Raw genomic sequence first — 22,469 nt, 5'->3', positions numbered from 1 at the left:
CCGTGGGAGGAAACCTCCTGCCTTCCCTTAAGCCTCAGTGATGAGGCCCACCCCTTCCTGGGCCAGTTCACACGGAGATGTAACCCCCCTCCTTGCTCTGCCATCGCCTCCCTCTCAAGCCTCCCACCTGTACCAGGTCGCTCCGCCCCCTGCCCTGGGCCAAGGCCCGGGCAACAGTTCTAGAAAGAGAGGAGCTCCTGGCCTGGCCAGTGTCCAGTTCCCATGACGACTGGGACTCTGTCCTGACTTCCTTGTCTGTCTGTTCCAGATTCTTGCAGCGCTGTGGCTAACACGTAGCTCTCCTGGTCTTAACATGTCCTGGGCCTCCTGCACTGTGTGCTACCGGCAACCTGGGTGTGCTACCAGTGTGGCTTCCCGGGGCCCCTGCCAGGGGTGCCTGCTGGGCCCAGGGGGACTGAGCTGGAGTTAGTGGTCTGACCCTAAGGCCAGGGAGGGGATCTACAGCACCCAGACCCCCGGGATCTCCCTGCCAGCTCTTCAGGCCTTGCAGCAAGCACCAGCCCCAGACGCTGCATGGCCAGGGGCAGGGGATAGAAAGACCTGAGCAGTTGGGGTGGGGGCTGTTGCTGACCTCTCCAACTGCCACTGGCAACCCTTGGGATGTGGGCATCTTTGCCGCCGTCCATGATGGGAAGGAGGTGGGGCCTGCCCGGCACACCAGGAGAGGAGGTTCCTGGGGTTGGGTGTTGCTGCTCTAAACGCCCTCTCCTAATGCTCCAGAGTTGGAAAGCCATGGATCCAGAATAAATACCCAGTAGCTCTTTGAGGGGGAAGGGGACTGCCTCAGGAACCTTCCAACCAGCCCAGATACCCTTGTCAGGGATGGTCTCGGCCTCTAGCCAGGTGTCAGTGACTGCTCGGAGTGGCTGCCTCTCTGCTGGCCCAGGCAGGGTCCCGTAGCTCTTCTGTGCTTGCTCCCTGGAGGGCCTGGCCAGTTCCTCCTCTTCAGCTTTCCTCATGGCCAGGCGGATATGTGAGCTCGAGTAGGTGTAGCCGTGGCCAGCCGGGCAGATCTCCCTGAAGGCCTCTGCAAAGTCACTGGTCAGAGGACAAGCTGACAGGCACAAACCCAGGGCCCTCCTTTCCCTCCTTTTGGGGGACAAGCATTGTGGCAGCAAGGGAGGAGGGACTCAGGTCGGGGTAAAGAATTGAGCAGGAGGAAAGGAAGACTAAGGGTCTTCTGGCTTGAGGTAAGGTCCAGGTGGCCACTGGTTCGGAGGAAGCCCTTTGGTGGCCAGAGCTGAGACTGGGACAGATGCTTACCTGTGCCAGGCAGGGGGCATCTCTCACACTTGCTGCCCCAGGCTTTGCCCACTCGGCTGCAGCAGCATATTTGTTTGGTGATGCTCTGGGCCAAAGGCAGGGCGCAGGTGCCAGGACCCAGTGACCGGTAGCACAGCCCCTGCTGCATGGAGATGGCCTTGTCGGCTGCAACAGACACAGCAGGGGGGTGGGCAGGTGGCCAGCCTCAAGTACAGGGAAGTACAGGGGCGGGTGCTGGCCAGTGGATGGGAGTGGCTGCTGGCAGCACACTCCAGCTGGCCTGACCCAAGTCTTGATCTGCAGCTTTGGGCACTGGAAATGCTCAAAAGAATGTTGGGAGGAATGGCCACAGGGGAAGGCTTTGGCATCTCCTTGTGTTACCTGCTGGAGGGGCGCCTTGACTCCCACCCTCTCTTGGAAAGCCTGAGGGCAGGAAATGGAGATGTATATGCTTGTCTCCAGGTGCTGAGTTTACAAATATTTATAATAGCCTACCACCAGCCTGGGGTTGGGTGGGGAGCAGTGGGCTCTAGGGCCACAGTCTCCCTGGGGAGATGAGACAAAGTGAGAGCCAAAGAACTGATGGGGAGCTTTGAGGACAGTGACTCTATTTTGGCCACCTTTGTAGCCCAATACCCTGTACAGTGTCTGGTGCTTGCAGATGCTCAGTAAATGCTGGCTGGACCCATGTGCATGGATGGCTATATCCACGAATCAAAATGCTACGGACCACTGTTGGTGTGAGCCATGCTGGGTTGAGATGGAAACACCACCACCACCATTATCCCCTTTCTTGTCCTTTGATGGTGAATATTGAAGACTATCCTCTTGGAAGTTTCTCAGTGGTGGATGAAGAGGCCATGTCATGCTGGAACAGACTGAATTCCTTGTCATGCCAGATGAAGGGAGGAGGGATGGGTAGAGAGGACAACACTCAAAGCTAAGGAGTTGATGACCAAGGTCAGGGTCCAGGACTCAGCAGGCCAAATTCAAATCCCTGCTCCACCAGGAGCTTTGTGGCCTCCCTGGGCTTTACTATCTTCATGTGTAAAATAAGGATGATGATAATTCCATGAGGAGCAGACACCTTTGTTTCTGCCTGCTTAGCACCGATGCCCCTGTGTTCTGGTGAAGGCACCTGGGTTTCCTCTGGCATCTACCCTGTCTTTTTTTTTTTAAATTTTTTTTATTTATTTACAATAGTCATACAGAGAGAGAGAAAGGCAGAGACACAGGCAGAGGGAGAAGCAGGCTCCATGCACTGGGAGCCCGACGTGGGATTCAATCCCGGGTCTCCAGGATCACGCCCTGAGCCAAAGGCAGGCGCCAAACCGCTGCGCCACCCAGGGATCCCTACCCTGTCTTTCACTCTGTCCATGTGGAGTGGAGGCCGGCCCTACTTCCTAGCTGAAAGAGTCCATACCTCTGGTCATAGTGAGTGGCTCAGGGATGGGCACTTGACCAAGTAGGCCCAATGATAATAATCGCTTCGGGGCTTTCCCTAGATTATTACAGAAGAGATACTTTTTATTTCTCTATTTTTAAACTGGAGTTTACAGGGCTGAGAGATGTAGGCCTAGAGTGTCTGGTGGCCACCTTTGAAGGAATTATGAAACCAACACAAAGGAAACAGAGCAAGAGGCATCCCAAGGACACTGTGTGCACCTGGATCCAACCAAGCCTGAGGCACACACCTACCCCTGGACTTCCTAGTTGTGTGGACCAATTATTTTTGCTTACAGTGGTTTGAGTTGGGTTTCTGTCACTTGCAACCTAGAGGCTCCTGACTATTATACTTTTTTTTTCACGTTTATTTATTTATTTAAGTAATCTCTACACCCAGTGTGGGGCTCAAACTCATGACCCCTGAGATCAAGAGTCATACGCTCCTCCAGCTGAGCCAGTTAGGCACCCCCTGACTAATGCACTTTCTTCACAATGATGTATATGAAAGTGACTTGTCAAAGGTCATATGCTAGATACACAGATCAATTCATGCTCAGTCCAGGAGCCTGGGTCTCCAGGTATAATCTCTGTTTCCAGTGGTCACTTCCCTTGGAATGCTGTAGGAAATGGCATGGTCCTTCTGAGCCCCAGGGTGGAGGTGACCTGGCTGAGAGTATCAGGAGGCTGCCCCACACAGAGGGGCCCTTGTAGAGTGCTCTATTGGCCCTGGTCAGGTGGTTGGGAAGAGGGCAAAGCTCAGAAGTGAAGGCAAGAGAAACTTCATGTCTGCCTCTTTCCACCTACAGGGAGGTAAATCATCAAGAGGGAGCTGGAGGGAGTAATAGTAGGGAGGGAGAAAAAGGACACCCAAGTGTCATCTCTGCCTCCCTATATTAAGGGTTTCTTTCTGGCACTAATAACTAAAAGCCACTTCAGGTGTGAAAAATGCCTAATCAAATGACCTTAAGTGGGGGGGTGCATAGGATGAGGAGAAGGAAGTGCTGTATGCCCCTGGAGGCACTGATCACATGTCCTTGTCACCACAAAGTCTCCCTGGGAGCCCATTCTGGGCCTCCTGACTCTCTGGGGATCCCTCTTCAGGCTCTTGCTGTCTTCTTTCCCTGTAGACATGCACTGGGTCCAGTCTCATCTTTCCCTTCACGTGGGATGCTCCCTCTGGGTGGCACTGGAGTCTTGCTCATCCTGCGGCGCCCCCCAGACCCAGCACCTAGTGGTTTGTAAGACTGAGGGCTTGGCTAGGCATGGGGAGCTCTGCTGAGCTGAGGGTGGCCAACCTGACCCGGACTGCCATTTGACAGATGCCAGTCAGGACTGGTTTTCTTCTGTTCTGGTCAGTCCACCCTGTCTGGGCTATGGCATCAGCTCTGCTATCTGGGGGTGCTGCCAGCCTGGGCTCCTTCCAGCAGGAAGCCACAGAGGCCACTGGAAACAACTGCCTGGGGGTACACACACACACACAGCGTGCACACACACACAGACATGGTCCTAATATGACAAGTGACGTGTATGTATTCACGGATGCAGACACATTCCGAACCATAAAGGACCCCAGGTTTATGGGAAGGCCTTCGGGCCAGAGAGCAGTGCCGTTCATGCTACAGATGGGACCTTTAAGGGAGGCCTATCTGTAGTTAAGGGACCAGGCTTTCAAACTCAGGCCTAGAAGAGGTAGCCACAGCTCAGAGGCATCAGAGCAAAGGCAACACATGTCCCCTCAAAGTAAATGAGGCAGCAGATGGGACAGAAAGGATTAGAGAAAAAATAGAAGTGGAAAATCCCAAACTGCAAAGCCCCAAAAGAAATGCCAAAAACCAAAACTGAAGTCATAACGGTCCCCGCTCTAGCAGGTAGGGGCAGGTCAGTTTTTGTACATTGAGCCCAGCTCCAGGTTGAGACAGAGGTCCTGGGCCCTGGGCCTCCAAGGAGCTGATCTTTTTTTTTTTTTTTTTAAGATTTTATTTATTTGACAGAGAGAAAGAGCACATGCAAGGAGAGCAGCAGGCAAAGGGAGAGGGAGAATCAGGCTCCCTGCTGAGTAGGAGCCCAATGCGGGGCTCAATCCCAGGACCCTAGGATCTTGACCCGAGCCGAAGGCAGATGCCCAACCGACTGAGCCACTCAGGTGTCCCCCAAGGATCCCATCTTGTTTCCCGGTATCCACCATCTCTGCTCCCCACCAGCACTTACACACGCAGCGGCTCCTGGATGGGTCCAGCATGAGGCCAGGCCCGCAGGTGCACAGGTAGCTGCCCCTGGTGTTCACACACTCCGAGTCCTTGCACAGATCCAAGGTCAGGCACTCGTTGATATCTGCAGGGTTGGAGAAGGTGAGGGAGCACCCACCCCACCAAGCCTGATGGAGGGGAGGGGCTGGCGCACAGATCTTCTTCCCATACTTCCTCCAAAAAAGGGGGACAACAATAAGAGAGCTGCCATCTGTTAAGTGTGGTCGCTCTCTCTGTGCCTCAGTTTCTTCATTCATAAAATGGGGTACATTAATAGTAACTAGTATTGTTAGGAGAATAGTCCTGTTAGAATAAAACAAGCTAAAAATTGCAAATCACTTAATTCTACTAACTAGTACTAAAAATCATAATATTAGGAGCTAACGTGTATGGACCATCTGTTATGTGCCAGGTACCATGCCAGGTGGCTTACGTATGACACTTCATTGAATTCTTACCAATAATTTTATCAAGTAGACCCATGTGACTTCATTTCATAACTGAGGAAACAGGGTCCAGGAGTAACTTGCCCAAAGTCACTCAGCTGGTGAGTGGCATGCTGGGATGCAAATGAGGGGAGCAGAGAAGGGGACAGTTTGGGATGGAGGGTGGAGAACCATTTGCCCAGTCCCCAGTCCCCCCTATTCAGCCTTCCTTGAGGGACTCTGAAGCATCTCTGCTGGGCCCAAGATCTAGGGAGCACGTCCACAGTGAGCTGCAGGATGGAGGGTCCCTGGCAAGGATGAGGAGGGAGGAAGATGGAAACAAGCCCCAAAGGGTAGACGGTTTGGAGGGCATATTTTCAGGAGGCTGGGAGGCCTCGAGCAGGCCACACACATCCTCCAACACCAGTGGATGCTCACGCTGTTTTTTAGATAAGGGAGTGACATTAGCTTCCTTTGTGATCTCAGAAACATTTCATGCTGGAAACTTTTTCCTGCCAAGGGGAAATCCCAACCCTCACACTCTAAGCTCCAAGAAGTCTTGGCGATGGTGCCTTTGGTGATGATGGTGAGTATGGAAGATTTGTGAGGGGCACTCTCACCTCCAGAGCCAGGATATTAGACATGACGACCCCATCACCAGAGTCACCTGCTCACCTGTAGGCTTCAGGGAAAGTGGCACTGAGCACAGGAATGAAGGGGCTAGAAGATGGCCCAACCATTCTTTGGCAGGACACCCTATTGGGAGCGAGGTGCCCTTGGGAAATGCCATTGAGATCTAGGAAGGGGAACAGACCAGACCCATTTGCCTCTGGACTGTGGCCAGAGTGATATATCTAAATTTGATATGCTGGGACACCTGAGTGGCTCAGTGGTTCAGCATCTGTCTTTGGCTCAGGGTGTGATCCCTGGTCCTGGGATTGAGTTCTGCTTTGGGCTCCCCGCAGGGAGCCTGCTTCTCCCTCTGCCTGTGTCTCTGCCTCTCTCTGCATCTTCCATGAATAAACAAGTAAAATCTTTAAAAACAAAAACATGACATGCCTCTGGGGTCCCCATTCACCTCTTAGAGGGAGCTCCTAAACTCTCACATGGTGTCCAATGCCCTCCACTATATTTCCCCAAAGCCTGAGGGTGAGTAGGTGGCTCCAATGAGGCCCTGAAATGTCTGTATTCTCTCCCGTGGCTACACAGGCTGTACTCCAGCCAGCCCAACTGTTCCTTTGCCTGGAATGCCCGCATCCTCTTTAACTGATTGCCTCTACTCATCCTTCTCCAGGTCAGGCATCACCTGAAGCCCTTCTCCTACCTCCCAGTCTGGGAAGGGGCCCCTACCCCACCATCCCATGGCACCCAGAGCTTCTTCCTAGCAAAAGAACTTCTCCCATGGTGTATAATTGTTTAAACATCTGTATTCACCCGAAGCAGCTGCCGTGTTTATCTGTCACTGTGTGCTAATGCCTAGCACAATGCATGCAGCTCATAACAACACTCCCCAAAATTGCCCTGTAGCAGGAGAGAAGGATGGAGAGAGAGAGAGGATGGTGATGCACACGGGTATAGAAGTGAGCAGGTTCCCCCCCAGATATGGAGACCAAGACGACAGACATGGAAAGGGGGAGGTTTAAAGGGGAAGGCCTCCTGGGGAGGGCCCCTTGGCTTCCTGTATCCTTGGGGCTTAATGGAGGGAGGGCCAAGAGCTCACATGCGATCCCGAGAATAACTTTAACCCTGTGCACTGGGAAACCTGCCAGGAGGAGAGGCCACTGGGGACAGTTGAGATATGAATGGCCCTTCTGTATCCTCTAAGAGCAACACTAAAGACTTCTCTCCACACCCACCATCCAGTCTACTAGTCCTCATTGCCCCCAGGGGAGCCTGACCTTGGGCTGGGTCAGAGGTCTGCCCTTTTGCCTGGCCCAAGCACTTTGTCCATAGGCCAGAAATCCCCTTCAGGCCCAGTACCCCCCCAGGAAGATAGCCTGGCTACCCTGAGATTTCCTCAGATCCCTCTCTCCCGAAGAAGAAGCCTCCTAGGGGAGGGTACCTTGGCCTGTCAGCCAGGCCAGCAAGGTCAGGGTCTGTGCTTCATGGTCCCCTCTTACCTCCACCTGTGCCTTTTCTCTGCCCCCTCCTGGCTGCGGGAGGGAGGTCTTAGCAGCTGGAGGTAATTTGTTGAAGGATGTCCACAGAGGTCCCCATCAACTCAGGCTGACTAGATTGTGAAGTCAAAAGTCCTCTCATCCCAGGGGGGATTGGCCCGGGAGGTAAGGGGATATGTGGGGACTGAGGAAGTGCCTTCACACACAGATCCTGCAGCTGGAGAAAGGCACCTGGCCTAGGTCTGGCAGGGCGTGGGGGTGGGGCAGTTGGAGAGGGAAAGAGAGACGGGTTCAGCTCCCAGGTCCTTTCTAGGCCTGCTCTATCATTATCCCACCATGATTTCCTTAGGTCGCTGGAACCAGCAGCCCCCACAACTCCCTCAAGCTGGGGCTTAGAGGTGCCCAGCGAAGACCACTCAGCGACACCACTCCTTCTGTCTGTGGATGGGTAGGGGGAATGCCCCGGCATCCTCAGCCCTTCATCATCTCCCATCCCTAAGCCCAGCCCTGGCCTGGGTCATCCTTACCTTGGCAGTGAGTGAGATTCAGTCTCTTGTACCCCTGGGGACACTCCAGTTGGCCATTTTCAATCACCGGGGAGGCTGAAGAGTAAAGATATAGACAGGTCTCACTGGAGGGCCTTGGGCTGTCACTCATGATGAAAAAAAGTAGGGTGCAATCCACTCCACAGCTGTGAGGCCCTGTCCCCCAAGTCATCACTGCAGACAGCTGTGCCTCCTTGGGTACAATTCCTTCTCTGGCTCTCACCAGGTCACTCTGCACCCACCTTGCTCTTTCTATTATTTTAAAAGATTTTATTTATTCATAAGGAACACACAGAGAGAGGCAGAGACACAGGCAGAGGGAGAAGCAGGCTCCCTGCAAGGAGCCCGATGTGGGACTTGATCCCAGGACTCCGGGATCATGCTCTGAGCTGAAGACAGACACTCAACTGCTGAGCCACCCAGGCATCCCCACCTTGCTCTTTCTAGAAAAGACACTCCATGACTGCAGGTTTTGAACATATATCAATGTTATACACTCTTATGTGATTAAACATGTTTTCTGTATTTAATTAATTAATTAATTAATTAATTTTTTGGTGTTGAAGTAATTATAGATTTGCAGGAAGTTACAAGAAATAGTCACAGAGAGGTCCTGTGTGTCCATCGCCCAAGTTTCTCCTAATGGTTACGGCTTATATAACTAGCGTAGATGGAACAGTTCACAGTCTAAGTTCAGTGTATTTCGATCTTGGGTTTGAATGCTGCCGTAGCTGACAAGGTGTCTTGGCTCAAGACAGAAGAAGCTCCTAGTTGATGGCACCTTATAAAACCACACTATTTGGTTTTCATTCACCAGCTGTGCGATGCTGGTGCTGAAATCTGGCCATAACTTTCCATCTCCCCTGAGGTTGGCTAGTTGTTCTTACAAAGGTAAAATACATTAAAAAATTCCAGTTTTCAAGTTTTTTAAATGTGCAAATGGAGTTGGTTTACAGCAACCAATCCCATAATGATGGCACTGCTTCCAAAAATCCGTTTCAAAAGGCTCTTTCTGTGGCACAGGCTCTGGCACAGCAGCCCTCCCCAAAGTTAATGGCAGACCAAACTGGTTTGACTCCAGATTCACCAACAAGGAAATAAGTCTTAGATTCTGGTGCTAATACCCGCCCATCTGACCTGGATTTCTCAACATTCTCCTTTACTATAAAGGGGTGGGGAGTGCGTTGAAAAAGAAAAACCTATTGACTTGAAAACAGGGAACCATCTCTGTTACTTTAGTGGGATGGACTAGCACGTCAGCCTCCAGAGGAATGCTTTGAAGGGCATTTTGATTTTCTTTCTTTCCCTGAAAAGCTCTAGCAGGTAGCAGAGTACTGACAGCCGTTTGTCATCACAGGAAAGGGCAGCAGATATGGACACCCATCTTTTTGTTTTTTTTGTTTTTTGTTTTTTTTTTTTAAAGAAAAGAACAGCTCATATATAAGTCTGACCATTTTTTTGGCCAAGACACAGCTGGCAATTCTCATGGGTATGGGGATTTTTCCCAGGCACTATTCTGACACAGTGTTCCACAAAGCTCCATCCTACTTTAAAGGTCTTGTTTTATAAACAAGACTTCCCCTGGCAATTTGTCTTCTGATTTTGACTTCCTTGTGACTTCCTTGTCTATGATCAGATGCTGTGGTAAGGGGATGTCACACAGAGCACCCTCCACCTCTATGACCTCACCTAGATCTCTTTCTATTTCAGTTAGAGCATCAGCAACTACCCAGATGGAGTTGTTGGGAAAACTTATTTTTATTCAAGAAGTCATTTATGTTGAGAATATATGCCTTGTGATTCATTCTTTCTTTAGTAGTATCTTTACAAAAGAATAGTTCTTCATATAGGGACTCTTGCAAATACCAAGAGGTACGTTAGAGATATCTATACTTTCATCTAATTATACAATGAAGTTTGAGCATCTTGGTGTTTTAAATGTTTTTCTAAGCTATCTAGCTTTCCCTCTATCAGTAGCAGCTAGTTCCCAGAGCATTATAGACTTGGGGTGAAGTCTGTTATTCAGGTTGGTAGATATGAACCATTATTTCATACAGCCTTCTTGGTCATTTGGATCCTAGGGTCCGTTTGGGGTCACATCTGAGAAGTCCTCATTATGTTTACTTTGGAATACAGTTGATTACAGGTCAGAGGAGAAGCAGCAGCATTGCATTTTAAAAGTGATTACTTGCAATTATGTTATTAGTATTATTTTGAATCCTGTTTCTTTACAGGAATTTTTTTAGAGTCACTTCTCTACTTGGTGAGGGTTGTTTTCGTTAAAACTTGACAACATAATTGAAAAACCCCATAAACTGAGCATTGTTGTAGGTTACGCCTTGTGATATGCCAAAGACAAACATGAGGAGGCGCCATGTTTTCTTGGCACCCCACTCTTCCCTGAGGACACTCCACATGCCAAACATGACATCTGACAGTCTGACATACAGACCAAGCGAAGATGTAAATTAGTAAAGCTTTATTTTTTTTAACATTAAAAAAATGTCAGTTGAATTTGTAATATCTTTCCCCACTATGGACAGCAGTCTCGCTCAGGCTTTGCCTGCTGTCCCACTGTGGGGACTAGGTTCTGGCCTGGTGGGGATAAATGAGGATTCTGAACATGCTGACATTGAGACAGAAGGATGGGAGTGAGGCTGGGAAATGTGAGCGCCCCTGGCATGGGGCCTGGGGGTATCAGCTGAGGACAGGGAGGAGGAAGGAAGGGGGGGAAGATGTTTGGAGAAACTCAGAAAGCTAGCTGATTCGATGCAGCCTGCAAACATTATGAGGAGCAGAAGGTGGGAAAGAATAATGCGAGGCTGATGCCAGAGGGCCGAGGAACATTTGGGAACAAGGGAACATTTGGACAGAGCTGCGAGGCCGTTGGTATGAATTATCCTGTTTCCCACACAAGGACCCTGCAAGGCAGGAAGCGTTATCCCCATTGTACAGATTAGGAAAGCTGAAGCTCAGAGGGGGCCCAGGAGTAGTTGAATCCTAGCCTCTGGCTGCAGAGGCTGCATCCCTTGCATGCCACTCTGCTGGAAGCAGGAGGGAGGAGAGGGGGCCAGGAGGCCAGGGCAGCATGGTGATGTCAGGAGGGAGACATGAGGCAGAAGGACCCTACATCTTCAGTGAGCAGGAGAGGAGTGGTGGGAGCTAGGTTTAGAGCTGGGAGCAAGGGTGGATCGGCTGTTGGCAACTGCAGGGCACCCTGAGAACCCAGGAGTGTGCAAACTGACGGGAGCTGTGCTCATTCAGTCATTTGAATTCACACACTTTTCCCAGATAAAGTGATTTCTTTCCCACGGCACTCTGCCCTCTCACTGGCCTTAAGAGACACTGTTGGATGGGCAACCATTGGTGAAGGCAGACTTTTCTGGAGAGGAACAAATTTCAAAGCCACTTCCCCTGATGCAATTCCCATTTTGCCAGCAACCCAACCTGATCCCAAAGAGGGCCCTCAGACCCTTCCTTGCACCTCACAGAGGCCACCTATGAGCTTCTGTAAGACCAAGTGTAGCACCCAATCCAGAAAAGTCAGCTTCAGGCTCATCGGGGGATAGAAGGCTGAAGTTTAGATAGCCATGTGGAAGGGAGAACCTTGGCTCGGGGTGGAACTCAGCACCCACCCGAGGCTCCAGGCGTGATCCTGGCAGCCAACGAGCTGTGTGATTCACGGCGAGGGGGGAGGGCAGGCGCCACCACCCTTGCCACCCACACTAGGTTGCCTCCCAAGTGCTCTCAACACTCAAGCCTTCCCTCGCCATGGCACTTAAAATGCTGTCATGGCTGCCTGTTTGCTTGTCTGTCTCCCCCACTGAAGTGTAAGCTCTATGAGCACAGGGACCTTGTCTTCATTGTTGCTACATCTCTAGAGCTGAGCACAGCACATGGCACACTACAGGCACTCAGTCATCTTTTTTTGTTTTTTTAATTTTTAAAAAAGATTTTATTTATCTGTTTGAGAGAAAGAGAGAGAACGAGTGGAGTAAGGGGCAGAGGGAGAAGCAGACTCCCTGATGAGCAGGGAGCCTGATGTGGGGCCCGATCCTGGTACTTGGGATCATGACCTGAGCTGAAGGCAGACGCTTAGCCAACTGAGCCATTCAGATGTCTCATCATCTTTTTTTTTTTTTGGTAGGTTCCGCACTGGACATGGAGCTCAACGTAGAGCTTGAACTTATGACTCTAAGAACAAGACCTGAGCTGAGATCAAGAGTCAGATGCTCAACTGACTGAGCCACCCAGGCACCCCTATAGGCACTCATTCAAAATGGAATGAATAATAAGATCAAACACTAAATGGTACTTACTCTGGGCTAAGCCCTATTATAAAGGGCTTACATGTATTAACTTATTTAATCTTCATAACAGCCCTTGAGGGAACTTAGTAATATTATCACCATTTTATGGAGGAGCAAACTGAGTCACAGAGAGGTTGGGAACCGTGCCCATGGTCTCCTAGCTGGTGGAGGGAGCTGGGATTATGAACCCAGGCAGTCTGCCTCCGGAGGATAGATTCTGAACCATTCCTCTCTACCGCCTCTGAGTAAATAAATGAATGAACTCATGCCAAGCCTCAGGAATTGTCTAGGCAGGGATCCTAAGGTCTGTAGGCTACAGGGAGACGTGTGCCCATTAGGAAGTATATTACCCTTCTTGGGAACCTCTCTTCTCCCCCTTTTTTAAACACAGGATCAGGAGAGAAAATGGGAAAAATAAAGGCAGAGATGTCCAGGAAGAGGTCAGAAAACGGACTAGAGGACTGATGGTCACAGATGACCAGAGGACTAATCAGATGTTGGGTAAATGTTCCAGAAGGTCTACCACCAAAGTGCCAAGCAGAATGAATAAAGGCAATGCAGCAGGACCTGCACAACCCCCCATGGCTCCTCAGCCAACACAAGGAGAACACAGGGTCAGAAGGCAGAGAGAAGTGGATCTGGAAAGAGAGTGGCTAAGCGGTGTTTCCAGTAGGTGCTTCAAAAAGACACATGGAGAGCTGCCAGTCACCTTGCAGTTGGGCCCCTTAGGCCTGAGAAAGCCCAAGCAGCTGTCGAGGGGTCAGCGGGGATCAACCCTACTCCAAGGAGTCTGAGCATCACAGAGTATCCGTGAAGCCCATAAGGCAGACCTTTCCTGTTATGGATCGTGGTCATGTGGGGCAGAACCTTGGGTCTCCTGGCCCCTGACCTTAGCCCTGTCTACTCACTGCTGTACCTGGGCCAGCTCCCACCCCAGGGAAGGAAGGAGAGGGGCCCCTGCCCTGCTCACTCTCCCCCTTGGCTGCTGGGACTCCCAAGGAGGCCTCAACCAGGACAGACTAATCGCTGGAGACAGTTTTGGCCCTGACTCTACGACAGAGCTCAGGGAGGAGATGGTGGAAACATATGTCTGGCCATGGGGCTGTTTACAAGCCACGCTGATCTCAGCCTGTGATGACAGCTGGCCACAGCAGGGAGTTCTGGAGGGTACCCTGCCACACATTGCTCTGCCAGAGGACAGACAGACACATATACACACACCCCGGATGAGGCTGGGCTCGACTCACCGGGGCATGTGAGCCGACTGGAGCTGAGTCCTTGATGTGCAAACCTCGGGTGGGTAGAGCTGGAAAGAACCTTCCAGTACCCCAGAGCAGTGGAAGAAGTGTGGGTTCTGGGGCAGCCAGAGCCACATTGAATTCCTGGCTCTACTCTGACTAGCGGTGTGACCCGAAGCACATTTCTTAACCTCTGTCAGTCTTAATTTTTCATCTGTAGAAGTGGGGACAGAAACTCAGTTCCATGGGCTGGGAAGGTCCACTTTACTGAGAAACAGTCAATGTCAGACTGAAGCTAGCACCGTGCCTGGCACAGTCCTTGTAGATGCGCTCGAGACTTAGCTCCTCCCTCTTCCTTCCTTCTCTCCCTCCCTCCCTCCCTTCCTCCTTGCCTCCTTCCTTCCTTCCTCCTTCTTTTCTTCCTTCTTTCCTTCCTCATTTTCTCCTTCCTTCCAGCAACACAGTTTCAAGGATAGCAAGCTGGCTGCTGCCCCTCACTGGCTGGAGACACTTGGGCAAGTTACTCAACCCCTCTGAGTTTTCTTATCAGTAAAATGTGGGTGACAATTCCTTCTTTGGGGTTCTTGTGAAGAGTAAATGAGCATGCAAAACTCTGAGCCTGATCCTTGTCACATATTGGTGATTACCATAAGGTTCATTATTCCAGATATTCCGGTTTGGGGAAGTTCTAATGGATCCCCCTACCCCAAGAATTGTGGAAATCCCACCAGAAGATGGGCTCTGACTGCTTCCTTGGGCAGCACTAAAGCCAAAGTAGGTATCTTGGGCACCAGAAGCAGTGAGGTGGAGAGGCTCAGACCCTGGTTCAGCGAGGTGCCACTCCACCCAACCCCTCCCTAGACCTTCCCCGACCTCTCCAGGCCGGAGATGCCACGTGTTGGTGACACTCGCCCTGGGATAAGGAGGGCGCTAACATGAGCTGAGGCACAATTCCCAGGAGGCCTCGAGTCCCTTGGAAGAAGCTCTCAGGACATCCCTGAGCCAAAGGCACACTGCTTTTTTTTTTTTTTTCAGCCCAACAACTAGAATTCTGAAAAATCCCATTTCTTTAGGGCAGGAGACTGGGCGTCTCACCCAGAGTCCCAGAGAACAGGAGCCCCACCCCAACACAGCTGTTCCCTAAGCCAGGGTCCTCTGGTTGAGGAAATTCCCCAAGTCAAGTACACAAGAAGCAGCCTAGGAGGTAGATCACAGGCTGGTTAGAGGCAGGGGTCTCTGGTCACATAGACGCAATTTCCTCATCTGTAAAATGAAGCCGGTCACACCCAACTCTCAGAGACATGGTCAGGATGCGGTGGAATGAGGAAGCACTTAGCATGGTTCCTGGCACTTAGTGAGCTCTCTGAAGACACGGTTGCTAACAGTGATGGTGACGATAACAGCGCTGCTGCTGTGACTTGCCCTGGTGCTCCCTGCTCCAAATCCTGCCAACTGCCTGCATCCCCTCACCTACCCCACCCTCTCCAGGGGGGCTGGTCTCACCTGAAATGGTCCCGTGGCAAGGGCCCTGACCAAACCAAGGCAAACCAAAGCGTTCTTTCTATGCAGGGTTTCAAATACATTTTCAGACACATACATATGAGCCTCCATTTCCTCAAAAATCAATTTCCTTTCCCAGCTCCTACAAACCTGTTCTTAGTAAGCATCCTCTCGGTGGTGGGGAGCGAAGTACTTCTAGGACCCTGTTATATCACTGGGTTTTGATAGGCTGCAGTTTTTAATAAGCTGTTAAAGCTTGTGCTCAGTTGCAGATTGAGCTCTGCTCACCAGAAGCATCCACGCATCGGCTTTAGCTCTCCAGAACCACATAGGACAAGCCTACCGGCTTCTCTCTGGGACAATTCTACTGGCACATCTCCATGGACTCACAGGCCTGAGCTGCAGGCTGCTGCCTTGCCTGTCTGGCCAGTCCCAATCTTCTCGAGGGATGTTGCCCTTCGTGTGCACATAACTCATGAAACACGGACCCTGGGCGGCCCCCTCCTGGCTGTGCACTCTGAGTCTGTGTCCTGGTTTTTGTTGTCTTCACGCGGGCGCATCTCCCCAGAATGATTTAGGGAGATCTTGATCAGCTGAGAATCAGATATACTGTGGCTTGAAGCCTTGCTCTCCTGTCCAGCTGTGTGACCTTGGTCAAGTTGCTCAGCCTTCTCTGAGCTTCATTGTCCACATTTGTCAAGTGGGGATAAAGATCCTTAGCTTGCACGTGGTTGCATCAATTTAAAGGGATCAGGCAGGCGAAGAGCCCAGCATGGTGTAAATGTTCAGCAACTGGTGGCTATTATTGTTTTTAAGAGGGAAAGATGCAGAACTCCTTGAAGGGGCAGAGCAAGGGAATCAGCAGTCCCTGGAGATATGGGGAGGGGCCTGCGTTTTGAGGTGAACTCAGCGCATGCCAGGCAGACGGATAGCCGATCTCGTGGCAAACAGCTGGAGCCCACCAGTGTGGGCTGTGAGCAGGATGCCAGCACTGCCTGCCCCAGCAAAGGGGCCTGGGGGTTGACACAGCCAGTGCCAAGCCAGATGGGGCAGCGGCCAACTTTCCAGTCAACACAGATGTCTGTCTCTCTCAGACAAAAACTCAAAAATGTGGCCTCAATCAGAGTGGCTTTTGAGAGCTGTGTGCTCTTTGGACCCTGGCAGGGGGATCTGCAGAAGCTCTGAAAACTCCCCAGGCTCAGGAAGATGTGGCTCAGGCTTGAGTCCTGGAAGGTCAGCTGCATCTGTCACTCAGACAGAAGGGAGAAGGGTGGAGACCATGGGCTGACCTAAACTGACTCCCTGAGCCATCTCTCTGAGAAAGAGAGCCCTGGAGAATTTTTCCAGAAGAAAAGGGATTTATCTGTGCCGTGTAAATGAGACTTCAACACAGTCCCTTTCCTCATCAGAAATAGCATCATTCTGCAGGGGCCTTCTTTGACAGTCCAGCATGGAGCCTCAGAAGCCAAAAGGTGATTTGGGGGAAGCCACGAGGTCACATAGCTGCTAGCTTTCTCACTCCTGTCACCCCCTGATTCTGCTAGATGAAGTCACTGGGGATGACAAAGCCCTTCCCTGAAGGATACAGCTTTATTTCATCAAAGGAGACAGAGAGGCTCAGAGGGGCAAGGCCACCAGGCCTGGGAATGTTCTAGAACCAGAAGTCCTGTCTGTCTTGCCAACTATTCCCAAACCCACCCCAGCAGCTCAACTTTTCTTCCCTGGACTCTTGCATGGTAGCTTGCTTGTCGTGTCTACTTAGAGAAACATCCCCCACCCCCAGCCCCAGGCTCAGGTGTGGAGCTAGGTGTCTGGCACCTTGTCAACACAAACAAGGTTCCTCAGCGTCTTGCCCCTTCTCTATACAATGCCTAGCTGCACTTTAATGTATTTTAAGTGTTTACGTTCCCTGGTCTTTGTTATTTCTTGCTCAGTGTGCTGGAATGCTTGACATTCCAGGGTTTGTACCCTGGTGCCCAGCTTGCTGAGATGTGTTCAACACAGTGGGGGGTGGGGGGAGGGGAGGAGGCGCTAACTGGGACAGGGAGGAGGTGAGGGCACAGCCTTGGGTGTGCTGTGCTCCAGGAAAAGTTTCTCATTCTCTTGGTCTCACCTGTATATGCAATTTCCTTGGGTTGTTAAACTCTTCCCCCTCTCTTTCGCTGACTCTAATAATTCTTCAGACCTCATCCTGGATGTCACCTCCTGTATGAAACTTTCTCTGATATGCAAATTTGAGCTGGGATTCCCTACCCCACAGTGAACAGATGTGCAGGTTGTCCACTGCACAAAAGCACCACACCTAAGAGAATCGCTGGCATTTATATTTATAAAGGCTATTTTGAACAAATGGAAGTGGCACCTTTCTCTAATTTGTACAAAGGTGCTATAGGACCTATCTGTGGTCCCGGTTCTGCCGTGTTCCCACAGCATTTGGCATTTGTCTAGTTAGTGCTATTTGTATATGCCCCTCCCCTCATACTCCAGACCATAAGCTTGGAGAAAGGAGGCACTGCTTCTACCTCAGTCTCCACTGTCTTGCCAGGGCCTGCACACTAGGAGCTCCAAATGTAATTAATTAATGTAAAGTCCCATTAATGTAAAATCCACTGACTGAATGGAATGTGGGAAGTGGAAGTCTCCAGGGTGAGCCTAACCAGGAAGGAGGAGGGGATACAGGGGAAGAAGAAAAGTGGTGAGACCATCTCTGGCCTGCAGGGGGAGACACTGAGCAGCTCAAGACCCTCTTCTTCGTGGGGCAGTGGGTCCATTCCCTTTTCCCTTTGTGGAGGGATATTTTGTAGCAATAATAATAGCAGTTACTGTTTGCTGACCTAATGCTAAGCACATGCCTCATCTACTTTCCACAGCAGCCCTGCTGGCACCATTACCGTCTCCATCCTGCAGATTGGAGATGGCGCAGAGAAGGAGGTGAGCCAGCAGAGCTTGGGTTGGTACCTGCTATGTGTTGGATGCTCAAGCCCGGAAGCTTAATGCTACCCTCTGCTACTTCACCAAAAGCTCCATCATACTGTAAAATCGTCCAAACTTATTTTTAATTTGGAAAATATGGTCACTGCTCCACAACCAAGTCTGAAGCTAGGAGCAGCCCTGTCCCTCCCACCTTTGGGCTCCAGGCCAGACCCCTACAAAGCCAACTCACCAAGTTGACTGTTAACAGGCAAAAGAAATACATGCCAGGCCTGGGCCCAGCCCTAGGAGTAGATCCCAGAGGGAAAAGACAGGCGGGGTGGGCAGAAGCAATATCAGGCACAGGCATCTCATCACCCACCTCCCAACTGTAAGATCGATACCCTAGGAGAGCAGCATGAATGGGCATTTTGCTGACTCCCAAATCCTCAGTGCTTGGCACACACAAGGCACCTGGTAAGTTTTTGTTGAACAAATGAAGGAATGAGTGAACAAATGAATGAATACATATTAGGTTTTTCCTACCATCCAAAAGAGGGTTTCCCATATCCCAAGATCAAGGACATTCTGGGACAGACACCCAATTGGGTTAGGAAACAGGAGGTGAGGAGGTGAAGAAGAGGCATGGAGGCCCCTCCAGAGAGACAATGAGGGAAATGCTCAGTCTCTGAATCAAGATCATTGAGCCTCTGATGCCTGGGCAGGGGGCTGAGGGGCAGAAGAGGGCCCTGCATGAGATGGGATTCCTACAATCTGGGCAAGAACAACTGGCAAGAAGAAGGAGCCCCTCCCATGCAATCAGATAGAGCAGAGAGTCCAGGCTGCCTCTGGGCTCGAGCCTTATGAGCTTTCCAGAGCCTTAGCCACCAGCCAGAAGCACCCTCAAAAGCAGATCTGGAAAGCCTGCCCAGTTTATCAGCCCATTCTACCTGCCTGGCATCTGAGACCCTGGTGGGAGATGAAGTGGAGGCCAAGCCTTGGGAAAGCTTCATCCATAACCCTACACCCTGGAACCTAGCACTCACCTGGTCTGGGTGGGCATGGGGCACATGAGGTCACTCCCCAGAAGGCTCCCACACTGCCACAGCAATCCTCTTGGGCAGTCAGCTCCAGCAAGGGGTTGGCACACTGGAAAAGAGGCCATGGACACCAATCATACCCTCTTCCCTTCCCTGCCATGCACAGAGATGTCTCAGGAAAGCCTGAGGCAAGAGCTCAACCCCAATGTCCTGCTACAGCGATGCCTCACCCAAGGGAGGAGAGAAGAGAGTCAGGTGATGTCCTGGAAGGAAGCAGAGAAACTTACACTCCATTCCACCAAAACCTATATTTGGGGCCTGGGGACGTCCAGATAAGATCTGTTCTGTGCAGGTCTGCAAAATGTCCCCTTCCATGTCCCCAGCCCACAGAGGGTCCCAAAGGATGGGCTTTCCTCCATCAGAGTCCAAGGAACTCACCCATGATTCAAGCCTTCCCCATGAACAGGGCCTAGGCTCAGGGATACTACAAGCTGAAAGGCCAAGGAGGATCTGGAGACTCAGAGTCTCTATCCCTTGGCTACTCCCTACATCCTCCAGTTCCCTAAAGTCAGGAGGGGTTTCTGGAAACAACAAAATGCAACCCCAGCAGAAACCATCCTGGGTCTGGCTTAGCCCATATTTTTAGGTGCCTAGACTCAGAAAAACTCTCTTGATTTCCCATCACTGACTATGGATGCCTCCAGGGGGATGGGGCTCTCTCATCTTTTAGCCCTAAGGCTTTAGGGTTTAACCTGCCTTTTCCAATTCCACATCTCTGTGACCCCAATCTCAACTCAATACCATACTCTTTCTAACAGCCCTACTGTCCATGCACAGGGAGTCCCAGGCTCAGCTCCAGGATGGGCCAGGGTTTACTGGGACCAGAGGATGCTGGTGCCCTTACAGAGGCGGGCTCTTTTGGGTTCTCTTTGGAATGCCTGGCAATGACAAGTACCCAGCAGAGCCAAGGTAGGGAGGAGCCCTCTCCTTGCTCAGGCAATGTTATATCCTGAGTTTTCCCATATGGGCAATGGAAGATGCTGCAGACATTTATTCCGTAAGGATGAGGAGCAGAGAGAGAAGGAGAAGGGGCAGAGTGAGGGGCAGGCACTATTCTGGAAGTCCATAGGGCCACAGCAGGGTATGCGCTCTCACCTGTCCATTCACGGAGCTCAGATAACACCGGCCCAGCCGTCCAGGGGGCCTGGGTGCTGCAGGGGGTGGCGGCTGAGGGGCCTCTCCAGACCGCGCGGGGATGCTGTTGCCGTCCCAATGGCTGTGGCGGGGGCTGGCAGGGAGCCGGGGTGAGGGTCTGGTCTCCACGCTGTTCTCCTCCGGGGCCTCGCCCCGCACCCGTGCCACCTGGTGGACCTGCACAGAGGCCTCCGGCGGGTGGTTGATATGCACTTTCACCAAGGAGGGGTTCACGGAAGCTGGGCACAGGGGCTGGGTCAGAGCCGGGCCACAGAGCCCCAGCACCAGCCCTGGGCCGGGCAGGCCACTGGCTGCATGTCTCCCCAGAAACTTCCTTCCATTTCTCCACTCTCTGCTCAAACCCCAGCACAATTCCCCAGTGAGGACAGGATGGAGCACAAACTCCTTCACTCTGCACCTTCTGAGGAAGGACCTCTCAACCTCCAAACCACCTTCCTGGTTTTTCTTGCCCCCACGATCCTGTACAACCCCTGAAATCCGGCCCAACAGACCCTGCAGGGCCCCACCTCTCACCCTCTCTGCTTAGTCAAAGGCTATCTACCCTTTAAGGCCAGCTGAAGCCCCCCCTCCAGGGTGATACTGTCCTTCCTACCCTGCCCTGCTCTCCTGTCCAGGACGGAGGGTTCCCTGAAGGCAGGACCCTGCCTTGATACTGTTTGGTCTCATCCGTAGCACCCAGTAGGGGGCAAGGGCAAAAAAAAAAAATTGAGTTCAGAGGAAAGGCAAAGAGAAGTTTAGGAAATGAACTAAATTGAGCCCCGGGAGCAGAGAAGGAGGGAGTGCAGACTGGAGGCAGCCGGCGTGCCCTCCACCACCATGCCAGCACCCCACGCCCGCTCCCCAGCGCACCCCGTAGCCCCACACTCACCCAGCTGGTTGGAGAGGGGCAGTGTGAAGGTGGACTGCCGCAAGGGGCCTTCCAGCAGGGCCCCAAGCCGGGAGCCCCGCTCCCCTGGCCCTGCGTCCAGCTTCGGGGAGGGCAGGTGGCAGAACTTGCCGGTGGAGTTGGCGGGGCACCAGCACTCGTCCCGGCCGATGCAGCGGCCTCCGTTCAGGCAGGGTATCTGGCAGAAATCTGGGACACGGGCCTCGAGGTGACCGGTGGTCGGAGAACACGGCGGCCCCCACCACGTGGCCGGTGGGGCCAGGGAAGCAGGGGAGCGGGGGCTCAAATCTGGATGGCTGGGGGAGCCCAGCACACCCTGAGAGGCAGGGGCTTTCCAGGAGGCTGGGAGTGAGGAAGGGCGGAGGAGAGCCAGCCCTTGCCTTTCTAAAGAGCCCTTTCATGCCAGGGCCCTGGACTCCACAGTAACTGGGAGGGACAGGAGGCCAGTGGCACTACTAATGCCCTCACTTCTCTTGGGGGGAGACAGGCCCTCGGGCAGGTTCTGGGGCTTGCCTTGAGTCACACGGCTAGGCTGTAACTGCGCTGGGTGAGGGTCCAGCGTTCTGTGGCACTGGGGGCCACTCACAGAAGCCACATTCCGAGAGCAGGAGCCTTCCTTCCTGCAGAAGGTCTGGGCTCCTGCCCAAGGTAGGCCTTTCCCTCTGCCCCCCAACCCCCAGGACCTGGGAACCACCTGAGTCGGGGGAAGGGACTCACAGATGCGGAAGCCAGACTTGGGGTCATGCCCATGACCGCCCTGGCTATACAAGGTGGTGGTGTCACCGCGCTCACAGCTGTTGGAACAGTGCCCATGGGCACAAGTCTGCTTGCAGATGGTGGGAGTGAAGACGATCTTGATCTTCTTGATTTTCTCAGTGAGGTTCAGTCCTGCAGAGAGAGGGCTTGGGTCCAGGGGGCAGGGCTGAGAGGCACAGCTGTGACCTCCAGAGGCTGGTTAGAAAGACCCCTGGGGTCAGGGGTGAATCCATCCCAAGGGCATTTGCTAAGTACCTACTAGAAGCAAGGTCCCATACTGGGGGCATAGTGGGGGCAGGGTAATACCTTTGAGAATCTCACAGTCCAACATTTATTGAGAAATGCCAGTGTGCCAACCACTAAGCCCATGCTTTATGTACATTAACCTTTTATCTTCTTGAGTGAGTACTCTTTTAGGCTTAACCATTAGATCCTTGGCATTTTTGAGGGTTACAATAGCTGAATACTGACAATGGTCCTATAACCAAGCTGATGTTTCTATTTTATAGTTAAGGAAACTGAGGCCCAGACAAGGTTAGGTTGCTCCAAGT

The 22,469-nt window shown here is 52.0% G+C and overlaps 1 protein-coding gene across 1 annotated transcript in view; it reads right to left on the bottom strand.

The window, feature by feature from the left end:
- The window catches only part of LTBP2 (latent transforming growth factor beta binding protein 2), a 100,163-nt gene that overhangs the window by 27,529 nt on the left and 50,165 nt on the right, over positions 1 to 22,469 (bottom strand). Inside the window, exons 5-12 of the mRNA XM_055304567.1 lie at positions 21,880 to 22,050; positions 21,145 to 21,351; positions 20,217 to 20,494; positions 19,068 to 19,170; positions 8,046 to 8,120; positions 4,939 to 5,061; positions 1,285 to 1,449; positions 833 to 1,048 (exon numbers count right to left, since the gene is read on the bottom strand). Of these exons, the coding sequence (XP_055160542.1) occupies positions 833 to 1,048; positions 1,285 to 1,449; positions 4,939 to 5,061; positions 8,046 to 8,120; positions 19,068 to 19,170; positions 20,217 to 20,494; positions 21,145 to 21,351; positions 21,880 to 22,050 (1,338 nt within the window). The remainder of the gene's footprint in view (positions 1 to 832; positions 1,049 to 1,284; positions 1,450 to 4,938; positions 5,062 to 8,045; positions 8,121 to 19,067; positions 19,171 to 20,216; positions 20,495 to 21,144; positions 21,352 to 21,879; positions 22,051 to 22,469) is intronic.

This window comes from Nyctereutes procyonoides, unplaced genomic scaffold, assembly GCF_905146905.1.
Source record: "Nyctereutes procyonoides isolate TBG_1078 unplaced genomic scaffold, NYPRO_anot_genome, whole genome shotgun sequence".
Classification (NCBI taxonomy): Eukaryota; Metazoa; Chordata; class Mammalia; order Carnivora; family Canidae; genus Nyctereutes; species Nyctereutes procyonoides.
Note: the sequence above shows the minus strand (reverse complement) of the source record. Positions and strands in the feature narration are given on the sequence as shown.